The sequence below is a fragment of the Triturus cristatus genome, chromosome 3_1, assembly GCF_964204655.1.
Source record: "Triturus cristatus chromosome 3_1, aTriCri1.1, whole genome shotgun sequence".
In the NCBI taxonomy this organism is placed as follows: Eukaryota; Metazoa; Chordata; class Amphibia; order Caudata; family Salamandridae; genus Triturus; species Triturus cristatus.
The window spans coordinates 249,403,018-249,423,528 of record NC_140583.1 but is presented as its reverse complement, the minus strand read 5'-3'; the positions used below and the strand labels follow the sequence as shown (position 1 = coordinate 249,423,528).

At 47.1% G+C, this 20,511-nt stretch overlaps 1 protein-coding gene across 1 annotated transcript in view; it reads right to left on the bottom strand.

Annotated features, from left to right (window-relative positions):
• Positions 1 to 16,659: 16,659 nt before the first annotated feature.
• Positions 16,660 to 20,511, bottom strand: part of CPLX3 (complexin 3) — a 144,629-nt gene continuing 140,777 nt past the window's right edge. The window contains exon 3 of the mRNA XM_085643803.1: positions 16,660 to 19,657. Coding sequence (XP_085499929.1) covers positions 19,439 to 19,657 — 219 coding nt within the window. The 3' untranslated portion in view covers positions 16,660 to 19,438. The remainder of the gene's footprint in view (positions 19,658 to 20,511) is intronic.

Below are 20,511 nucleotides of genomic sequence, written 5' to 3'. Positions count from 1 at the left end.
CCCTCAAAACCTGGGTAAGTACAATATGAGGAAAAATGTGTTCTGTTGGGTAGGTCAAATGATTTGTACACAGTATTCAATACATTAAAAACATTTCCAAGAAACACACGAAGAGAACACAACTTAGATAAGCAGTAAATGGTACTCTTTACTTTTCAAAGTATAATGAGATGGCTGTCTGTGGCACAATACACATAAGACAAAACTGCAAAGGGCTCAAGTGTACAATTAGTGACTTATCATGATGGGTGACAGTTGTGCTATACAAAATGTGACATGGATGACATGTGTATACAAATAGGGGGGATGGAAACTTTATGGTCAGGTCCAAAGTAAAAGCATAACCCTCTTACAGGGATTATAATTTCCTGTTCAGGTCAGGGGGATTGCGTGGACTAGTAGTGACGGTAACGTCGACGTTTCGACCCTAAAAAATGGTGCGGTTTAATGGGCATCCGAAGCGGGTCTTCATCAGGATGGGAGGGGAAGGGGATGACAGCCCGTTGAATAAATTCCATACTAAAATCAGATTGGTGTGTACACAATTTATTAAGTCACAGGGAAGGTGTGGTAGCATTTGCACGCTTACCGCTGTCAGTGGATGCTAGTCAATCGACCTCCAACTGGAAGCAATGTGCATGGAGGTGTCAGCCGACACCTCAGACTCACACCAGTAGGTTGTGGTCTAGGAGGGAAATCATGAAGGGCAATTAGGAACCAAGAAAGAGCGCTCACTGCGAGCATCATGCAAAACATGGCAGTAGTCTGTGGTACCACTGCCTGCTCTTAAAAATGCTTTTACAATCATTCACAGAAGGGCAGGGGTCCCTTGGGGATCCCTTCCCTTTTGCAAATGGGTTACCACCTACTTGAAGTAGGTGGTAATATGTGAATGTTTTGCGACTGCATTCATGGTCACAAAACATTCATGCATACAGTTAGGATTCTGTATTTGTAAAGGATTCCCTCAACGCGCCCCTTCCAAATACCAATACGCAAAACCATTTTGCGATTCGGTAACAGGTTACCGAATCGCAGATTAGGGTTTTCTGCATCTAAAAAGCATTTTTTGCATTCGCAGACGGGCTGATTCTGTGCATCTGCCTATTTACGATGGCAATAATGCTTGATGCATGTGCCCCAAAGTCCCTTAAATCCTGGTTGCAGAGAATTGCGAGATACCCCATCAAGGATTCATTGCGCTGCGGTTCTGCGGAGCTATGATACTAAGTCCTATGTTTTTGTTGAGGTTTTCTTTGACAAGGGGCTTGTGATGTGCTGCATTGAAGATGCATTTCACACCGGTAGTTTAGAAGAAGCTTGTGGGCTGCGATGTAGAGTTCTGCATCATTCTTGAGGATGCTGTTGATGAGGGGCTTGTGATGAGAAGGCATGCGCCGTGGATGCGACGCACAGCGGTATTTCCGAGGAGATTGCGGGCTGCGATGCAAGGTCCTGTGTTGAGGATGCATCACGCTCCTGCAGTTCTGAAGTGGAGCTACAAGGAGATTTGTTTTGCTTCTTCAGTTCTGCCCACAGGCACACAGCCGGGTTGGCAGAGCACCTTCATGGCCACTTCCAAGGGTCTAGGACAAGCCTGGTACCACTTAGGGGTCGGACTCACAGTAGACCGAGGCCAGGTGTTGGGTTCAAGGTGGTGGAGCCTTTTCTGTCTCTGATGCTCTGATCAGAAAGCCATCCGACTAGCCCTTGGAGTCCTGGGTTCAAGATGCAGGTTCACCTATTTGGCTTAGGTAGCAGGGCTGTAGAGTAGCAGTCCTTCTTGCAGAGCAGAACAGCAGTCCTTCTGTGTCTTCCATGAGTGCAGACGTGTACTGAAGAGTCAGTCTGAGGGTCCATTATTTATACCTGGTGCCCATTTTGAAGTAGGACATGGTGCTGAAGGTTTGCTTCCCAGAAGTGTTTTGAATTTCCTACCTCCATGCCCCGGCTACAGCTGGCCTGGGGTCACTAAAGACTACCCTATGTGAGTGTGCTCATGCAGCGCCTTTGTGATGTGTAAGTGTGGTTACTGAGAGCAACTCACCCCTATCAAGTCAGAGATGGACCAACTTGCCAACCCCTTTGTCTCACTGTCTGGGAGCAGAAATTCACAAAGACCAACTGCCAGCTACACTTAGTCATGTAAACCAGGAAACAGGCTGCAGGTACTAAACAATTAGTACCAAAAAAAATTTGACTTATAATCCAATTTTACCTTTAAGGACCGTTTTAAATTACAATTCTTTACAACACAAAACTCTATTTTCTGAATTGCTCCCAATTGAAAGTGAGCACTTATTAAATGTAGGAATGTAACCCAATGTTATCCTATGGGAGAGGTAGGCCTTGCAGTAGTGAAAAACACATTTAAGAGTTTTTCTTTAGGAGGACATGTAAAAGTAAATGTCCAACTGTTAGAAATGGGATCTCTGGTTGGCTAAGGCTTGCGCCAAAGCCAGGCGGAGACCGCCATTCTAATCAGGGAAAGGGAGTTACACACCAAAGATAACCCCTGCTCACCCCCTTGGTAGCTTGGCATGAGCAGGCTTATCCCGGTGGCGATGTGTAAAGCATTTGCACAACACACACAGCAACAACATACTAGGCACACCACAAAAGGAACTCCACACAAGGTTATATCAAAAATAGCCTTTGTATTATCATAAAACACATTAGATGGTAATCACACAATATACACTGTGCCAACTGGCACTGGGCAATATTTACAGGGGATTATATACACATGACAGGGCCACGTGGGCCACTGTCAGAATCATCATATAGTAAAGATAATAAATGTAGACATATAATCAACGTAGAACACAACCAGTAATTAGTGGCACACTATACTCAGCATCATCCTGTAACATAAATCATATCATGTAAAGTATCATATCAGGCGAGAATTACATTCTGCACCAACCTCACCAGCATAAACATATTATGCCATCATCTCAGAAGTCTAAACACATTAGGCCCTAACCTCCTAAGTATAACTCACCTTAGGGGCGTAAATCACACAGTGAAACATAATCTCCCTAGCATAAACCATGATATGCAAAAACAACCTCATAATCATAAACCACATTCAGAGGTATAACACAGGATGCGTAATTATACTACATACATCACATTTCCTAGCACCACATCGCATTAGGGCCTGGTGCCCTACAAATCTAACAATCTCCCTGGCCAACTGGCCATCTCCAAAGGGGCTCAAATTCCCTCTGTCCAAAAGTCAGGGCGTGCTGCCTGTGCAGCAAGAGTCAAGGGTGCGCCACGGCGCAAACCTAAACGTAGCAGATGCGCACTACTTGCTGGGCAGCTGGGAAAGTATGGGGCATCTCGCTCCTAACTTCGCAAGACATGCCCCCAAAGAACTGTGCGCCTAAACGGTGCAGCTGCCCACTACTTGCTGGGCAGCTGGGAAAGTTACAAATGAGGCTTGGGCACTCAATGGCCCTTGAACCCAATGTGCCCAACGTTGGAGCCATCTGGCTCTGAAAATAAACATGTCCCCATTGAGCGCACGGGCACCTAAAATTACTATGCGCCAATAAAGAAGAAGAAGAACTTGCCCCCAAGCACTGTGGAGCGTACTGGCGCTTTAAATAAATATGCACATGGTGGAGCCACGCACAGGCTCTCACACTAACACATGCCTGCCTTGTTGGAGCCACGTAGGCTCTGAAATACTGAGGCCAACAACGAAGAAGCACTCTCCCCCAACGTTGCAGCTGCCCCCTTTGTAAGCGGGGCAGCTGAAAATATGGTCAAAGGTTGGAGCAGCCCGCTGCAAGACGGGGCTGCTCAGAAGCAGAAATAACACTGTGCCTCGATCAGGTACCATCAATAGTCTACACCGAGCCCCCCAGCCCTTCTTCACTCACCGGGCTTAAATCTTCATGGGGGCGGGGGCAGGCACCGGCAATGTGCCTCTAGCCCCCTCCGCCTTCAATCTCCCTGTGCTGTGGCACGCAGGGCTCTCCCCTCCGTCTGTGCTGCGCTGCCCGCGGCAGCCCAGCTATTCACCAGCACTCGGGGAGGCGGGGTAGGTTCCCGTCCTCTCCAGGATACAACCAAGCTTCCCTCAGACTGTGAGCCCTCCGGTTGCTAGGGCTCCTCCAATCACAGTGCGGCGCTGCCTGTGACATCACAGGGGTGTCCCTGCTTTAATTAAGGGCAAAGTCACGGGGTGGGCACCCGCTAATCCCAGCAATATCGGGGGGATAGCTAGGCTGGGGATTCCCTCGGGGCAATATGCAACTCAGCGCTGCCAAGCTCCAGGGCTCCTTTTGGAGCCAAATCTCAGCGCTCCCAGGGCGCAAGGAAGCAGCATCAGGCAAAGTCAAAGAAAAAGCAAAAGGTCCAAGAAGTCCTGGAGGCATCAGGGGGCAATGTAGGGCCCAGGGGCCAGCACACAGGGCCCTCCAGCAGGGAGGCAGCCCCCATGGCGGTCCCTCCAGGGCCCCACCAGTAGCAAACCCCCCTCTCTCAGGATCCAAGAGCAGAACATTTTCATGGGGTCACAGCCCCTTCTTTTGTACAGCATTTTCCTTTGTCTCAAAGTGTAGGGCATGGGGGAACCAGATACAACTGGTTCAGGTGAGCTGTTGAGCACTTTTTTTTGCTCAGCTCCTCTCTCCCTTTCACAGGACAGGCCAGGGACATCAGACGCACCACAGGAGGTGGAGCCAGCATTGTGGAGGGAAGGCACAGCCCTATTCAGGCCCAAGGTGCAACTCCTCTTTCCCATCTACATGCAGATCTCCCTATTCACCACCGGGCAGACCCATCCTGGCTCCTGGAATTCCCCATCCCTCTCAGCTCCTATCAATCACAAGCCAGACATGCAATTCACATCAGGCAGGCAGACACACAGCACACAGAAATGCCAACTTCTAAAAGTGGTATTTCTCATATAGTCATAACGGATCTGCGCATACCATTGCGCAGCATTCATTCTCGCGATTTCATACATACTAAAAGCGACCCTGCACTCCCTCATACCAAGAATTACCATGGACACACATATCCCCCATGCATTCCTATGGGAGGGCAGGCCAATCTCACCACATGCACTCAGAGAGCGCACGCACTTTACACTGGGCCACAGTGCTAAAGTGCCCAGAGGCCTAAAACCACTACCACCATGTCAGAGCTTAAGGTAAAAAGTTCAGGGGTGAACCTGCCAAAAAGGGCCAAGTCCAACACCAACATTTTAAATACACTGCACCCTGGGCTGTTTAGGGGACTATCCAGAGGGTGACATATAGGTATTAAAAAGGACGGTTTATTTTGCCAGGTCAAAATGGCAGTGTAAAACTGCACACATTGGCTGCAATAGCAGGCCTGAGATATATTGTAAAGGCTAGTTAGGTGCGTGCGACAATTAGTGATGCAGGCCAACTAGTAGCATTTGATTTACATGGCACTGGGTATATGTAGTACCACTTTATTAGGGACTTACAAGCAAATTAAATGTTCCATTTGGAAGCAAGCCAATGTTAGCATGTTTGAAGGAAAGAGCACAAGCACTTTAAAAAGGGTAATGTTTGCAGACTCCGAAAGTGATAAAAAATGAAGTCAGCAAAAACAGGAGGACGGAAGGCGAAAAGTTGGGAAAACCCCACCATTGATGTCAGGTCCTACAACGGGCAAACAGAACGCAGCGGGGCCAGGGACAAGATAACCCTGAGTGAAAGGTGCTGAAAATGTCAACTTACCAAAGGAGGCTACAAGTGGCAACAATAGTAGCTGCAGGTCCATTAATAATAAAACCAAAAAGATTGCGGCCACAATAGTGGCCCAGGTTAAGTCAGTGAAAGATCAGTTATCAAGTCCTGAAGTCCAGAGGTCTTAGGAACACGGATCACAGATCATAGATCACATGCAGCAACAACAATGATGGTGCGAAGGGAGGAGCATGGGACGCCTGCAGCACGTGCATTCTCGAACCTAGCCAGGGGAGGGGTTGATCATCGACTGCTTGCAAAACAATATTGCTTGCACTACTGTCACTCAACTTATTTGCAGAATTTGACACAGGACATCAGAAGTCAATGAAGTCAGATTTGAAAGAAGAATCCTCGAATGCACCTTCTTCTATCAAAAGGACTGATTAAGCATTATCTCATATCGGCACTGTATTCAGACAGACTCGCTATATGCACCCCCTTTGTGTGAAACTATTGTTATCGCTGCAGGATATGTAGGAACTAAATGGTGGTAGCAATGTGATTTTAGTAGCAGGGCAGGACTTTTTACCTGTTAGGGAGAGTGGCCTAGTGGACTCTGGCGTTTTTAAATTGAACTGCCAGTACCTTGCGACCTGGTCCTACGATCATTTAGGTGAGACACGAATGTTGCATGTTCATGTAGTATAGTGTGTGTAGATGAGTGTATAGAGCATGTATGATGCAGGTAGCCATATCCACACTTGGATCCATTTTTATTAAAGTGGTATCTAAGATGCATGCTTGGTGGGAGATGTTCTTGCCTAAAACAGACACTGTTTAGAAGGACAGGGGCTGTAAAGGTACAGAGACGGGGTGAGCTGAAGGCATACTTTACAGTACCAGGTAAGGACCTCCACCACACTTTGACTTGGAGGTCTTGTCATCATCAATGGGTCTCAACAGCGTGACCTAACTGGAGGGTACTGTGGAATACAAGTATAGTTTGTCCGAGCTCCGACTCTGGAGCTAAGCATCAAGAAACCATGATGCACTTCAAGCAACCAGACTGAAGTCTGCGGTCCCAATGAAAGAAGCAAAAGTATCATGACCATGAATGACTAAGTACTCACCGGGACCATCCGGGGTAGGCACTCACCTTGCTTGGTTGGTGGGTTTTTGTCTGGAGTTGGTGGGTCTTTGTCTGGGCCTGAAGAAGATCCCAAGGTGCAAAACCCATCAAGTTGCAAGTACTGCAACTCCACTGCTGCCACCCCAATTGGTGCTGGTGCTTCCAGTTGGTGCTGGTACCTCCTATTCTTACCTGAGATAATGCTCCACTACCCCAAATGCCAAATGCGCACACGTCATTCAGGCTAGGGCAAGGGCAAGGTAACTGGCTACTGTGCTCCGTAAGCCGTGCTGCGCATGTCACGTGAGGCAGCACTGCCAGGTGACACCCCAGAACACACAGGTGCTGGTTATCTAAACAAACAACAACACAAATGTACTGTGCAACCTGTAAGTGCCTGTTAGACTTGGCATCTTTTGGAGCATTTCCCCTGAGTTTTTGCTTTCTGACCTCCCGGTATTGACTCTGTTTTTGCTGGCGTGGTGTGTCTGCGCACTTTTCTCACTGCTGATCAGTGGTAAAGTGCAAGCGCTCCTGTGGTAAATTGTGTTATGGATTGGTGTTTCCATGAATGGATATTTGATTTACTTGTTAGTCCCTAGTAAAGTGCACTGAGTGTGCCAGGGCTTGTGAATAAAATGCTACTAGTGGGCCTGCAGCACTGATTGTGCCACCCACGTGAGTAGCCCTCAAAAGGTAACTCAGACCCGCTATTGCGGGGTCTGCGTGCAGTTTGTAACTGCCATGTCGACTTGGCCAGTGCACCCACTTGCCAGTCCCTCACCTTCCCATTTCTTACATGTCAGCCACCCCTAAGGTAGGCCCAAGGTACCCCTGAAGGCCGGGTGCAGTGTATGTGAAAGGTAGGACATGCCCTGGTGTGTGTGGCATGTCCTGATAGCGAATTACCGCTAAGTTCGTTTTTCGCCAATGCAAGGTTACCTGTTACCGATAGGACAGAATGGGGAGTTTGTTTATAACATCTTATAAACATAACTGGCCCGGGGAATTAGGTAGGAAAATAAAGTTTAGTATGCCTGAACTCAGAATCTAAAGATGCATATTTTCGTGAAGGTGATTTTTATATTCTGTGTTTGAAAATACCACTTTTAGAAAGTAGGTATTTTCTTGCTCAGTCATCCCGTGTGCCTCTGCTGGAATGTGGATTGCCTGTCTGGGTTTTGAATGACAGAAGGCTGGGAGCAGGAATGGCTCCAGATAGTCTAGATGGGTCCGGAAAAGGTTGAGTAGGCCTGGGCTGCAATTGGGGAAGGGGGAAGGGGGAGGAGATTTCCTTGCACCTCAAAGGGCCTGGTCTGCCTCTGACCATGCCGTCTCCACCTCCTGCCAGGAAGTCACACCAGAGAAGGCAGAACTGGTTCTGGCTGGGCACAGACCACTCTAATCGTAAGAGATCAAAGGCTTTTGGGATGTAAATATTGGGGCCAAGACCCCTGAACTTTAGAACTCTTTTGGCCAAGAAGAAGAGCTGGAGAAGCTGTGAGGAGGAACTACCACGTTGCTGTTTGCTTTGCTGTGTTGACTTGCAGTGGCTGCTTCTGTCTTGGGCAGTGAAAGGACTGGATCGAACTTTCTACAATCTACTTCTGTGAGTTTCTCCAAGGGCTTGAGGTAGAGCTTGCCTCCTGTTCAAGAAGTCGCAGGAACAGCAAAGACTTCAAGCTCTTCTGCCCTCAGCAATGGGGACTGTGTGTTTTGTGCTGCAACAGAAGAAAAGCAACCCGATGACGTCTACGACGCCGCTGCCGACTCCGTTTCCTGAAGGCACCGCAGAGGGCACCGCGACCCTGGTCTCACAGATGACGCCTGCTGACGCCACCACCGAGCCACTGCTCGCACCGCAAATTGTGGGAACCACACTCTGTACCGCCTCGCTTCACGACGCCGCCTTGGTATCCCCAACAAAGCCGCACGACACCGAAATCTCCGCCGCTGCTTGCACTGTGGTTCGAGGGCACCGCTCGTAAAGTTTCACGACGCACCACACTCATCCCGCACCGCAGCCTTGGCCTACCGACGCCGGCACCATCGACTCCAGTTCGTCAGCCGACGACAGTGCTTCAGCAACGACGCCGCCGCTGCTTGCACCGCGACCTGCCAGCACCTCGATGAGCACCGCATTCACTTCGCACCGTGACCCTGGTCTCACTGACGACGCCATCTGACGCCGCCACTGAGCCGCTGCTCGCACCACAACCTGAGGGCACCGCACGCCGCACCGCCTGCCGACACCAGCGCTCCTGACTTTAACAGAGAGGAGATCGATCTGCAACGCATGTGACTTCGAGGGCCCCGACAACTCCTGCACCGACCTCTGGAACTGACGCCTGCAGACTCTGTGCGTTTGGAAGCTCAATGAGAGGTCGCCGACGCCCTGCATTTCTAAAAGGTACTGTTTGCAGGTCTTCCCGACATCGTAGCTGGTCTGCGACGCCGCGGTCAGCCAGAACTGTTTGGATTTGTTTGCTCACGACGCCGTGATAGCCCCGGACGGAGCTATCGACATCAAGGAACTATTTTTCAAGCATATTTTGATAACCGAAGATTTTTAAGTTCTGTATTGTGGATTTGTATTATTTTTGGTCTTGTCTTAAGTATATAAAAATATTGGATATTTTTATAAACTGGCGTGGTGTCCTTTTGTAGTGCTTACACTGTATTACTGTTGGTTATGTGCAAATGCTTTATGCCTCTCCGGTGGCACAGGCCTCTCAATCATATCTATCAGGTGACAGAAAGCCACCCTGCGTGGCTTTGCATGGCCTCATAGATAAGGAGTAAGTCAAGGCAACGCATAGTGCTGCCTTGCTTTATTCTAGATTAAGGAGGCGTTCCATGGTCGTTGTGGTGTGTTTCCCATTGCAACACCTATGGGTTTTGACACATTCCCACATTTACAACAGCAAGCCTGGGAATGCGTCAAAACTATGCGCCTCGCTAGGGGAGGCGTAACAGGGAGAAATAACTTTATTTCTCCTCATTTTTACCTCTTTCTATTTGTGCTGAAAGAGGCAAACACCTCCATTGACAGTTTTTTTGCACAGGAAGTTATCCCTTCCTGCACAGATGCAATCGTGCCTATAACGCAGACACCCTTGCACCACAGTGCATTTGTGCTAGGAACCCACTTGTTCGCAGGCATAGGCAGAAAGGACAGGCATGTGCTGTATTTTATTAATACTGCGCATTTCTGCCCTTTCCTTTTGACGCAGGGCAGTGCAGCAAGGAGACTTGCGGCACTGCCCTATGCCAAAAAGTAGTAAATGAGGGTTTCACTAGGTAATTTTATCAATGAAAATAATAAAAGTTTGCTTGAAGACGAAGGTTGAGCCCACCCAGCTACATTAGGCATCTGGTGTGGACTGTTTGATGACGCATGCCCCTAGTAAAACCAGTAGGCGAGAGTCCTTTTAGAAAAACATAAAGGGTGCCCGCCATGGGTTGGTATAAGAGAGATTAGATTCAGGGTTGAGGGTGTTCCTTTCCTTCGGTTAAGCTTATGTATGTAAGTGGGAAGTGTAACTGTGACTCTACTCATGCACTCACTTTTTTTGTTTATGAACACATTTTATTGCCACAAGTAGAGTTAAACTCACACACAAACCATCCAGTTCGTAATGAAGAGTTCCCTTTCGTATAGTATGGACCGTTGCAGAACTAGAGCCCATCGCACGCGCCTCCACAGATACTGACTTACAGAGACGGAGGAGCATCTCCCCCCTCTTCCCCCCCCCCCCTCTGTCAGTCTGCTCCCTGAATCTCGAAAACATGTATTTCGCAGTCCAAGGTCCTAGACCGTTGATGGCACAGCTCCACCTGGATCCCCCGGTACTGGCCCCAGCCCTTCCATATCTTGCTGTGTTTCTGCGGGGACAATGGGTTGTTCCAAGCCTAGACAGCACCCCAGCCTCATCTTCCAGCCCTGCAGTGATAGGGCCGCAGTATCCTTCCAGGCGTTGGCGATGCGACGCTTGGCAACACACAAGCCGAGCCATAGAGGGCCCTTATGTGTCTATTCTTATCATCACACCCTCACTTGCCATCATTTTAAGACCCAAGTTAAGATCACTGATCAGGGGTGAAGATTGAAATGGGAGAACATCACCCCTGAGATATTTACCAAAAGTTAGTTAACACCTGTCTCACAGAGATTCAGTCTTGCCTGAACTACAGGCCTCTAGTCATAGCATTCTGATGGTCTATGACAAGACTGGATGCTATATTAACACAGTCCTTTCAACTCAGGCTGAGGTCTGGCTTAGCCCCCCCCTGTCGTTGGTTTGATGACAGCTGTACTGGGGCACGAACGATACTTCTTGCTGAACTAAAAAACACAACACGAGATGGGAAGCAAGTTTGAGGCTGTATGGCCGCCTATAAAGTAGCAATCAATAATAGGAAGACAGAACTAAAGCATGAGTTGTGGGAGGACGTGATTTTGGCTAGTTCTTTAAGGAAAATAGGGGGACTGACTTAGCGGCTTTAATCCCAGCCAACGTGTGGGAGGATCGCTTCTCTGCCTTATATCAGGGGGATTGCCCAGTCTATGAACCTCCCCCCCTTTGGGTCAGGGCGTTTAATTGTCATTGCAGTGGGAAGAGGTTAGAGATGCAATCATTTCTCTACTGGGGGATAAGGCACCAGGGTCGAAGTGGATTCTGAGCGACTTGCCATTTTGAATGGGTTAACAGAACCGTCTGAAGCACAGGACATATTGTCAAACATCCATTATGGGTTTCACGAGTGGAGGGGTAAAGTCGAGCCGAACCGCAATCTCCATCTTCATAGTTAACAAACATGTCATGGTAAAGAAGGGGTCTCGTCATCTCGCCTTCATGGACCTCAGCTCTGCATTTGATTTGGTCAACAGAGAGAAACTGAGCATAGCTGGGATCTATTGGGTGGACTTCCGCACGATATCCCTCTTGCCATTTCCTATTAAGATCTTGTAGAAAAACGGTCAGTAAGTCTCTGTCGTGTTACCTGGAAGAAAACCATCTATTAGACAGGGACCGGTTTGGATTCCGACCAGGGCACGGAACGGAGACTGCTTTGACAACTATGTTGGAAAAGTTAAGAACGCGTGCCGATAACGGTGACTCCTCTGTGTTGGTGTTACTGGACATGTCGGCTGCCTTCGACACAGTCAATCACGCAGTACTGATCGCGAGGCTGCGCTTTAAAGTGGCTGCAGTCCTACCTATCAAATAGACAACAGGTGGTAACCATGGTACCATTTGCCTCCTCGAAGTCTCCGGTCTATCATGGAGTACCTCAGGGATCGGCAATTAGCCCGATCCTCTTTAACATCTACCTATGCCCTCTGATCCCTATCATAAAATCCTATGGGATCGACCTGGTTAATTACGCCGATGACACCCAATTATTCTTCTCTCTGGAAGGAAAACATGCGGTGCCTATGAACATCTTTCAGGCGTGTATGGGCCAGGTCTCGGATTGGCTGAAGGCCAACTCCTTACAGTTTAACGGGGGGAAGACAGAGCTGCTGTATTACTCTGCAACAAGAAGGTCCAAACCCCTACTGGGTGAATTCAGGCTTAGGCCTGAGGAGGATATTATGGTGGCTACAAATACGGTTCGCAACCTGGGGGTGCTGGTGGATGACGACCTACAGATGCAATCGCAGGCTAATAAAACAATTAGCATCTGCTTTGTTTTGGCAAGAGCCCTTCAGCGAATTTTACCTCTCCTGCCTAGCGAGGCCAGACCCCTAGTGGTTAGAAGCATAATTGTAGGTAGACTGGACTATTGCAACTCCCTGTATCTGGGTGCTCCCCAATACATCCTGCAGGGGTAGCAAAGAGTCCAGTCCATGGCGGCCAAACTGGCCCTTAATAGACAGCGCAGCTCGTCTGCTGCTCTGGCTCTTAGGGACCTCCACTGGCTACCCATCAGAGACAGAGTCAGCTTTAAGTCACTATGCATGGTATATAGGGCTCTACATAACATGGGCCCAATGGCTCTGCGAGAGAGAGATTCTCCTGGTATGTGCCCAGAAGATCTCTTCGATCCGCCAGTCAAAGTCTGGTCTCTATTGGAAGAGTTAGGATGGCCAGGATGGGAGGCAGGGCCTTTGGTACAGCAGCAGCATGTCTTTGGAACAGGCTACCGCAAAACATCAGGCAAGCCGACTCCGTGATGGGATTCAGGAAGGACCTTAAGACCTGGCTATTTGCCAGGACTATGAAGTAAGCCTCCTGTTTAAGAGCTCAGTCGATTTCCGCTGACCTAATTTTACATTCATCAGGTCTCTAAGCGCCAGGATACCCGTTGGGTGACAGCCGCGCTATATAAGCATTCCATACAATACAATACAATACAATGAGTGTCTGCTTAGGTTCCTTGGGCTCTCCATTGAGGTTTGATGGCCTCAGTTCGCTATGGTGGTAATGGTGAATGTACCCAGCCATTGGCACTTAGGAAGGGGGTCCAACAGGGCTGTATTTTGGCCTCCTTTCTTTTTATTATGTATGTTAATCCGCCTTGAGAAAGCACTTCTGGCTCTGGGCATGCATGTTCCAAGAGCGGGGTGGCAGGATGCTTCCGGCTCTTTTATATGCAGACAATGCTGTCCTAATCGTTCGTACTGCTACAAGCCTACAGCAGCTTTTAGGTCTGTTTGTTGACTTCACGAGTAGTCTGGACTTACGTACCAGCTTTAACAAATCCAATGTGATGAACCTGGGTCCGAAGAAAATGAAAAGTGCAATTTTTTATGTCCAGGGTCATACCTTATCTAAGGTTGATAACATCACGTATCTAGGTATTTTATTAGATTCAAAACTTAATTGGCAACCTCTACTCAAAAAGAACACTGGCAATCTTATAAGAGCTTGTGCTGTGGTGAATGAATTTTCTTCTCGCATGAGTCAAAAGCCACTAAAAAATTATGCTGGATATCTATAGGGCAAAGTGTATTCCCATATCTACTTTTGGTAGTGAAATTTTGGGCTACGTAAATATAGATTCCCTGGGGAGTGCAGAAAATAAATATCTCCGACACTCGGACTCCTGAGTTATCCCATAGAAATTGAGCCTGAAACCTACAACTGACACAGCCGTCATGTCATGTACTGGACTCATTGATGCATTGTCAGCTTTTCTCAAGCTCTTTTATACAACACACAAAGAAATCAATATTTGGATGGATTTGAAGGGCTTCAAAAATGTTTTTGACTTTTGGGAATATATTCCTCCCTCTCACTCGCACCCCTATTACCTCAGAAGCTCCAATAACCTCAAAGACAATTGCCATCTCTCCATGGACGCAAGCCTCTCCCATCATTGCACCACATTTCATGGGTGGCAGCACAGCTGTGAACAAACATTCTATAAACACCAGAAAAATACTTCAAGACGCCATCCTGAGGAGGGGAGGGCCGTGCCCACATGTTCATCTTCCACTTGTTGATCTACCCCACTACAAACTTTTGAGTGGGCAGATATTTGTGCTTCCAATGTATAGAGTGCTTGTATTTCACTCAACACAGCAGGCCTGAGTTCCTTATGATGGCACGGCAATGCTCAAGGGAGTAGGTCTGACCAATTGTGAAAAGCAGAAGTTAAAGTCAATATGCCATTAAGGATAGGTTGTTTATAACGCTTATTTAAAGTCTGTATGCAAGTATTTTGATAAACAGAATCTCACAGTAGTTGGCAAGGAATTTGGGGCCTTATATATGAGGCCTTGCGACAGTTTTGCGCTGCCATTGCGTCACTTTTTGTGACACATTTGCGGCGTAAAACATGCCCCTTGTTGGACCCTATTTACAAAGTGACGCATCTAAGCAGATGCGTAACTGTGTAAACCGCTGCGCTGTATTATACCTGCGCAAGGTATAATGTATGCAGGGGTGGGCGTTCCCACGTAAGTAAGCCTTGTAGAACTGACGCAGTGAAATCTATGAGATTTAACTGCACCATTTCTAGGACGCAAATGCGTTAAAACCTTATGCCTGCCTCATGGCAGGCGTAAGGGTGACACAGTGCTATATCCATAGCCCTCCTCCTGCATTGCTGGAGTTGCGTCAAGCTTCCAACACAACTCCAGCAATGCATCATTTTTGCGCAGACAGATACGTCAGTAAAACCGACGTATCTGTCATTCCTTGCGACATGATGCGTCATACAGTAAATATGACGCATCGATCATCTCGCAAGGAGGGCGCAAAGAAAAGTGATGCAACGCTCTTTTCGCGCAGCGATGCTTCACTTTTCATAAATGAGACCCCTGATGTCGATTACCCCGTCTAACAAACCCTATGTGTAGAATATTTGCACTATGATAATGTACACTAGACACTTTTAGGGGATTGTATATTGTTTTGCCAACTGTAATTTTGTACATTTGTAATTATAACCATAGTATTTAGCTGTGTGTGCATTAAAGTTCTTATTCGATCCAGATTCACAGCTTTAGCAGTTTGTCAGACTTTCATAATCAGAACAATGTATTAAAAATACATACATACATACATATACCTTCAAAGAGGGCATTTGTAACAGCCCTCTTCATCCTCTGCTTTGTTCCAGAGTCATTTACAATCTGCTTCTGCCACTTCAACTGTTGGGACTATTACCTTGTGGGTGATGTTATTTTCCCAGATCCCATGTTCTTTTCCACCTGAAAATTAATGTACTTCAGTGGCTGGGCTGGAGGGCAAATCCTTTAGTATTCAATTACTTCCTTTTATAATTCCCATTTTCTTTCTTTACTTTTTCTTTTTTTTAATTGTATTTGTTTTTTAGGGCACCTAGCAACTTTCCAGATTGCTACTGGGTTTGCTGTTCATTCGATCAGTGTCCTGGATGTGGCAATCTTGGAATATATTCTCCACAGTTTACCAAGCCAAGATTGTTGCCGCATTTAGAAGCAATAGGGCATCCATCTTTGATCTGTACAACAATGATATGCTATGAACAATACCATTACAAGATGGCTGCCCGCTGCAACGTTCCTGAGTGACGATCTTTAAATAGTATTTATTCTAGAGCATCAATGTTTTACTGTTCCACAATGGCACATATGTTGCTTCTAAAGGTAACAGCTATGTTCGAACTTTAAAACAATGATGCGCTAAGTACAATACTAATCCATGCCAGGTCTGGTGGCTTAGTGGACTAATGCATTTACTGAAGAAGCATGCGTTTGACTTCATGGCCACAGGTTCAAATCCTGGTGAGTCCACTCATCCTTCTGAGGTCGATAAAATGAGTACCGTTGAGTAACAATAAGCATCTGTTATTCAGCGCCATGATGCCATTTGGGTGAACGTGTGCTTTATAAATACACAGGTTGTGTTGTGGTATCTTATTCTAAGGTGGCTACCCACTGCTTATGTTCACGTTTTTACCTATCTTATATTGCGTATGATCATTATGTATAGGTGTCAGCATTTTTTCTTTCTTCTGCTTTTATTCTTTTAACTTATATAGTACATGCTTGGTGTGTTTGTGGGAATTATTTTGAATGGTGAGTGGAGGAGTGCAAGAATGAGTCAGTTAATGAATGAATGAATGCTCGAGTGCAAGTTTGAGGGACAGGGTGCATGTAGGGCGCGTCATCATTGAGTGCCTGAAGAGACACTTTGAATTATAAAACAGACTTGTTGCATTGCCAATGGTTATTTCGGTTGCATGTACCACAGTGTTGGTTGGGAAACCTCATACTCACCCTTCAGTCCTTCTCACCACCTCCTCCCACCCGCCATCCTCCCATTTGACTGGCTAAGATATGTCAGTATCAGCGGGTCTTTCTTTTCACAAGGTTCCATAACTGCCGCCATATAAAAGTCTGAAAATCATAGATTAAAGTACAGTTTCTTTTTATTCAACACATAAAAACAAAGCTGTGACTTGGACTGCAGTCTCAGCAGGTTCACTTTCTGGAAGCTAAGACAACAGGAGAAGTTCAGTCCTCAGGCTCCATGGAGGGCTCAGTGTCGGTTCCTTCTCAAGGGGATAGGTGTGGGCTGATGTGGGTAGTGGTGGCACTTGTAAGAGGTGGGAGGGTGAAGCAAAAGGATTAAATTCCACCGTGGCGAGACTCTACTACCACAACAGCAGCCAGCGGGCCGTACGCTCCCCCACTAGAGGCCCAGTGTGTTGGATGTTCAACTGGGGCACCTAACCATTCACAGCCCCTTTCACACAAATCTGGATTAAAGACAGTAAGGTAATGGAGTCCACAATAGTTAGGTGCCAGAGAGGAGTGTTTACTCCAGGTGGGTCTTTGAACCCCCTGTGGGCCACTGTAGCACATGTTAGGAAGCCAAAGCATTGGTGTAGGATGTTCTGATGATCAGAAGGTGTAAGAAACTTTCTGCCATCAGTGGCACCTGTATCTTGAGGACTGTGAGTTCCTTCAAAGAGATCTCGGTCACACCTATGAGTCATACCTAGCCACAAGTGGCTTCATCACCTCACGTCTTGGTGAAGGGGTCACACCCATGCTTAGCAACTTAGTAACATCCACGCCCTGTGAATAGGCTACACCATTGCTCAGTGGCCTGGCTAACTATCAGCCCAGTGACTTGGCCACATCCCTATTAAGTGACTTAACCATACTCCTGTTCAGTAGCTTGGCCATAGTGTTCAATGACTAAATGGCACCTGTTGTGGACGGCTTGGCTGTGCCCCAGGCAAAGTGGCTTGGCCACATCCCTTTTTAGTGCTTAGTGTCTTGGACAAAATCCTGCTATTTGACTTGGAGACACCTCTTCTTACTAACTTGGTCCCACTTTTGCTTGGTGACATTGCTACACTTGCACTTAGTGACTTGACCATACATCGGTTTAGTTACTTGGCTACCAAGCTGCTCTGTGATGTGGTAAAGCCCCCTCCCCCCCCCCTCTGACCTGTCCACACCTTTGGTAAATGAATTGGTCTCACCTCTGTTCACTGATACGGCTGTACTTGTTTTGTGACTTGGTTACACCAGTCCTCAGTTACTTCGTCACACATGATATGCTCATGCCCCTGCTTAGTGACTTGGCCATACCTCTGCTTAGGTATGTCATCATCACATCCAGTCTTACTGATTTGGCCATGTGCCTACTCAGTAGTTTTGCTATATTTCTGATCTATGACTTGGCAACACAGCTGCTCAATGGCATGACCCTACTCGTGGATAAAGACTTCTTGTGACCATTAGCTTGGTCAGACTTATGCTCTGTGGATTAGCCACACCACTGCCAGTGACTTGAACACGCCCCTCCTCAGTGAATAAGACACACTCCTGCTAGGTGACCTGGCCACACCCCTGTCCTGGTACTTGGCAAGATTCCTTCTGGGTGGCATGGCAAAAATCTTACCTAATGACTTGGTAAATTGTCCGACAAACCACTGGGCCCCAATTCTATTCAGTTACTTGTGGCCATACCACTGTTGAATTACCCTTTAGTGACTTGGTCCCATCACGGTTGAATTATCTACTCAGTGACTTGGTCCCATCACTGTTGAATGACCCACTCGGTGACTTGGTCTCATCACTGTTGAATTATCCACTCAGTGACTTGGTCCCATCACTGATGCATTGCCTTCTCAGTGAATTGGCCCCGCCCCTGATCAAAGCTAGCTAGAAATTAATGTTCAAAGACCAGATAATCTGAAGACATGATGTCCAATAAGTAAATTTGGTCTGTTTCATGAATCAGGACCTCGTATGTACACCTGTAACCAGTGTAACTTTCTAGTGGCCCATTACTAAGAGAATAAAGGTAATCCCCTCGCTCAAGGCTTTCACACTCACCGTACAGAGAATCCAAGTCGTGATATCCCTGTGTTCCCCTTCACATGGAAACTGCCAATATTTAAGGAGGAAGACTGAATCAATGCTCACAGAATCATGTACTGGTGCTGGGCCATACATCAGTGACAGAGAGAAAGGACTTTCCAAGTCCAAGTTAGTGACCCCATGTCCCTCAGCTGATAGGGCTTAAGATGCTACGGTTATCAATTGACATGTCAGAAGATTAGGATAAGCATTGAGATGGGGTGCACTGTCACTAACCTCTCTGAACTTCATGTAATGCTAAGGATTGACTTTCACAGTGTCACGTGCAGCAGCATGCTGCTTCAGAGAACTCAGACTGCCAGAGACTGCCTTGTGCATGACAGCAATAATGCTGGAAAGTGGTGATCATAGATTGATCTAGGAATCGCCTGTCGAGGACGACACAAATTCATCAGATTAATCTATGTGCAAACTAGTGGGGTCAACAGGCTCTTGTGCCTTGGTAGATAGTTTGACTCCAGAATGGGGTAAGGATTGTGGAAGGGTGTCACAGCAGATACAGTAGACTTTTGTAATACATTATTGGGGAAGACAAGACAAACTCGTAGGATGGTTCTCACTTCATGACGGGGGAGGTCTATCAGGGTGATTACTTTATTGGTGGGACAGTCACATGGCTTAGATCCATCTACACCTCCAAAATAATTGAGCTTGGTCAAGTTATAAGAAGTCACTTCCCCTCACACTGGACGCAGGAAGTGGGCTCCTAGGGAGAGCACGTTTCTGAGCTGACTGCGGAGGGTCACATAGGTGACAACAGGGTTCACATGACGTCTTCCGCTGAGAGCAGAGTCACATGACTGCACACTTCTCAGCCGACTGCTTAATGTCCTCTATTGTTGACTGTGCTTTGTCCTTCAGCGAGTCGAGGTCCAAATTCTGCATGCTGGTCAGCTGGCCGATGACGGAGTGGTCCTCTTCCTCCTCATCCTCTTCGATCATCTTGGCCAGCTCTTTCGGGAGCTCCACGTCACCCCCAGCTAACTGGATCTGGGCCTCATCTTGCTCACTCTAGAAAAGAGAAGAGTGATGCCAGTCTTCAGTGACACATGAGATATACAGATTTAGTGAGAAAGAAAAAGGAGAATAGATGAGAGTACTGTAAGGTCACGGACAGGAGAATGGCACAAAAGGAAGGAGAGAAAGTAGAAAATAAGAGATGCAAGATGATGGGAGGGAGGAAGAGGAGAAATGAGAGAAAAGCAGTGGAGAGGGTGAAAAGTAGGGGGAAACAAGAAGGTTGTAGGAGGGAAGGGAAGAGGATCAGAGAAGTGGAGAGGGGAGGGAAGTAAGGGGGAGACAAGAAATCGTTGAGGCAAGAGAGAGTGAAGAGGAAGTATAGGGGAAGAAACAAGAAGTGGGCAGGAGAGGGATTACAAAAGGGAGAGGAGAAGAGAGTAGCAAGAAAAAATGCAAGGTGGAAGGAGAGAGGTACTGAGTTCAAGGAAATGTAAGTACCTACAGATGATCTGTAAAACACCAAGTTGGATCTCATACAGGGGAGGTTAGACGGTGACAGGCTGGGCCTTTTGTATAAGGAAGGATGCAGTCGGATGTGGCTGAATGCGTAGCAGTGATGCACTAGATGTATGTTATCATGGTGGACTTTGGGACTTGATAAGTATGTAGTTTAATTCATTCTGTGCTTGACAACCAAGGTCTTGTGGGGTACGATCTGCGAATAACCATAATAATACGGACCAGATGTACTTAACTTTTTAGCAGTCACAGGCCCTTGATTTGCAAAATCAGAGGGATTGCAACTGCAGACAAAGTTATTTGCTATGTACTAAACCTCTTTTAGAGTAGGTGAAGTCTAACCCACTCCTAAAATGTGCTCAGAAATGTATAGCTCCTCGCAGTTT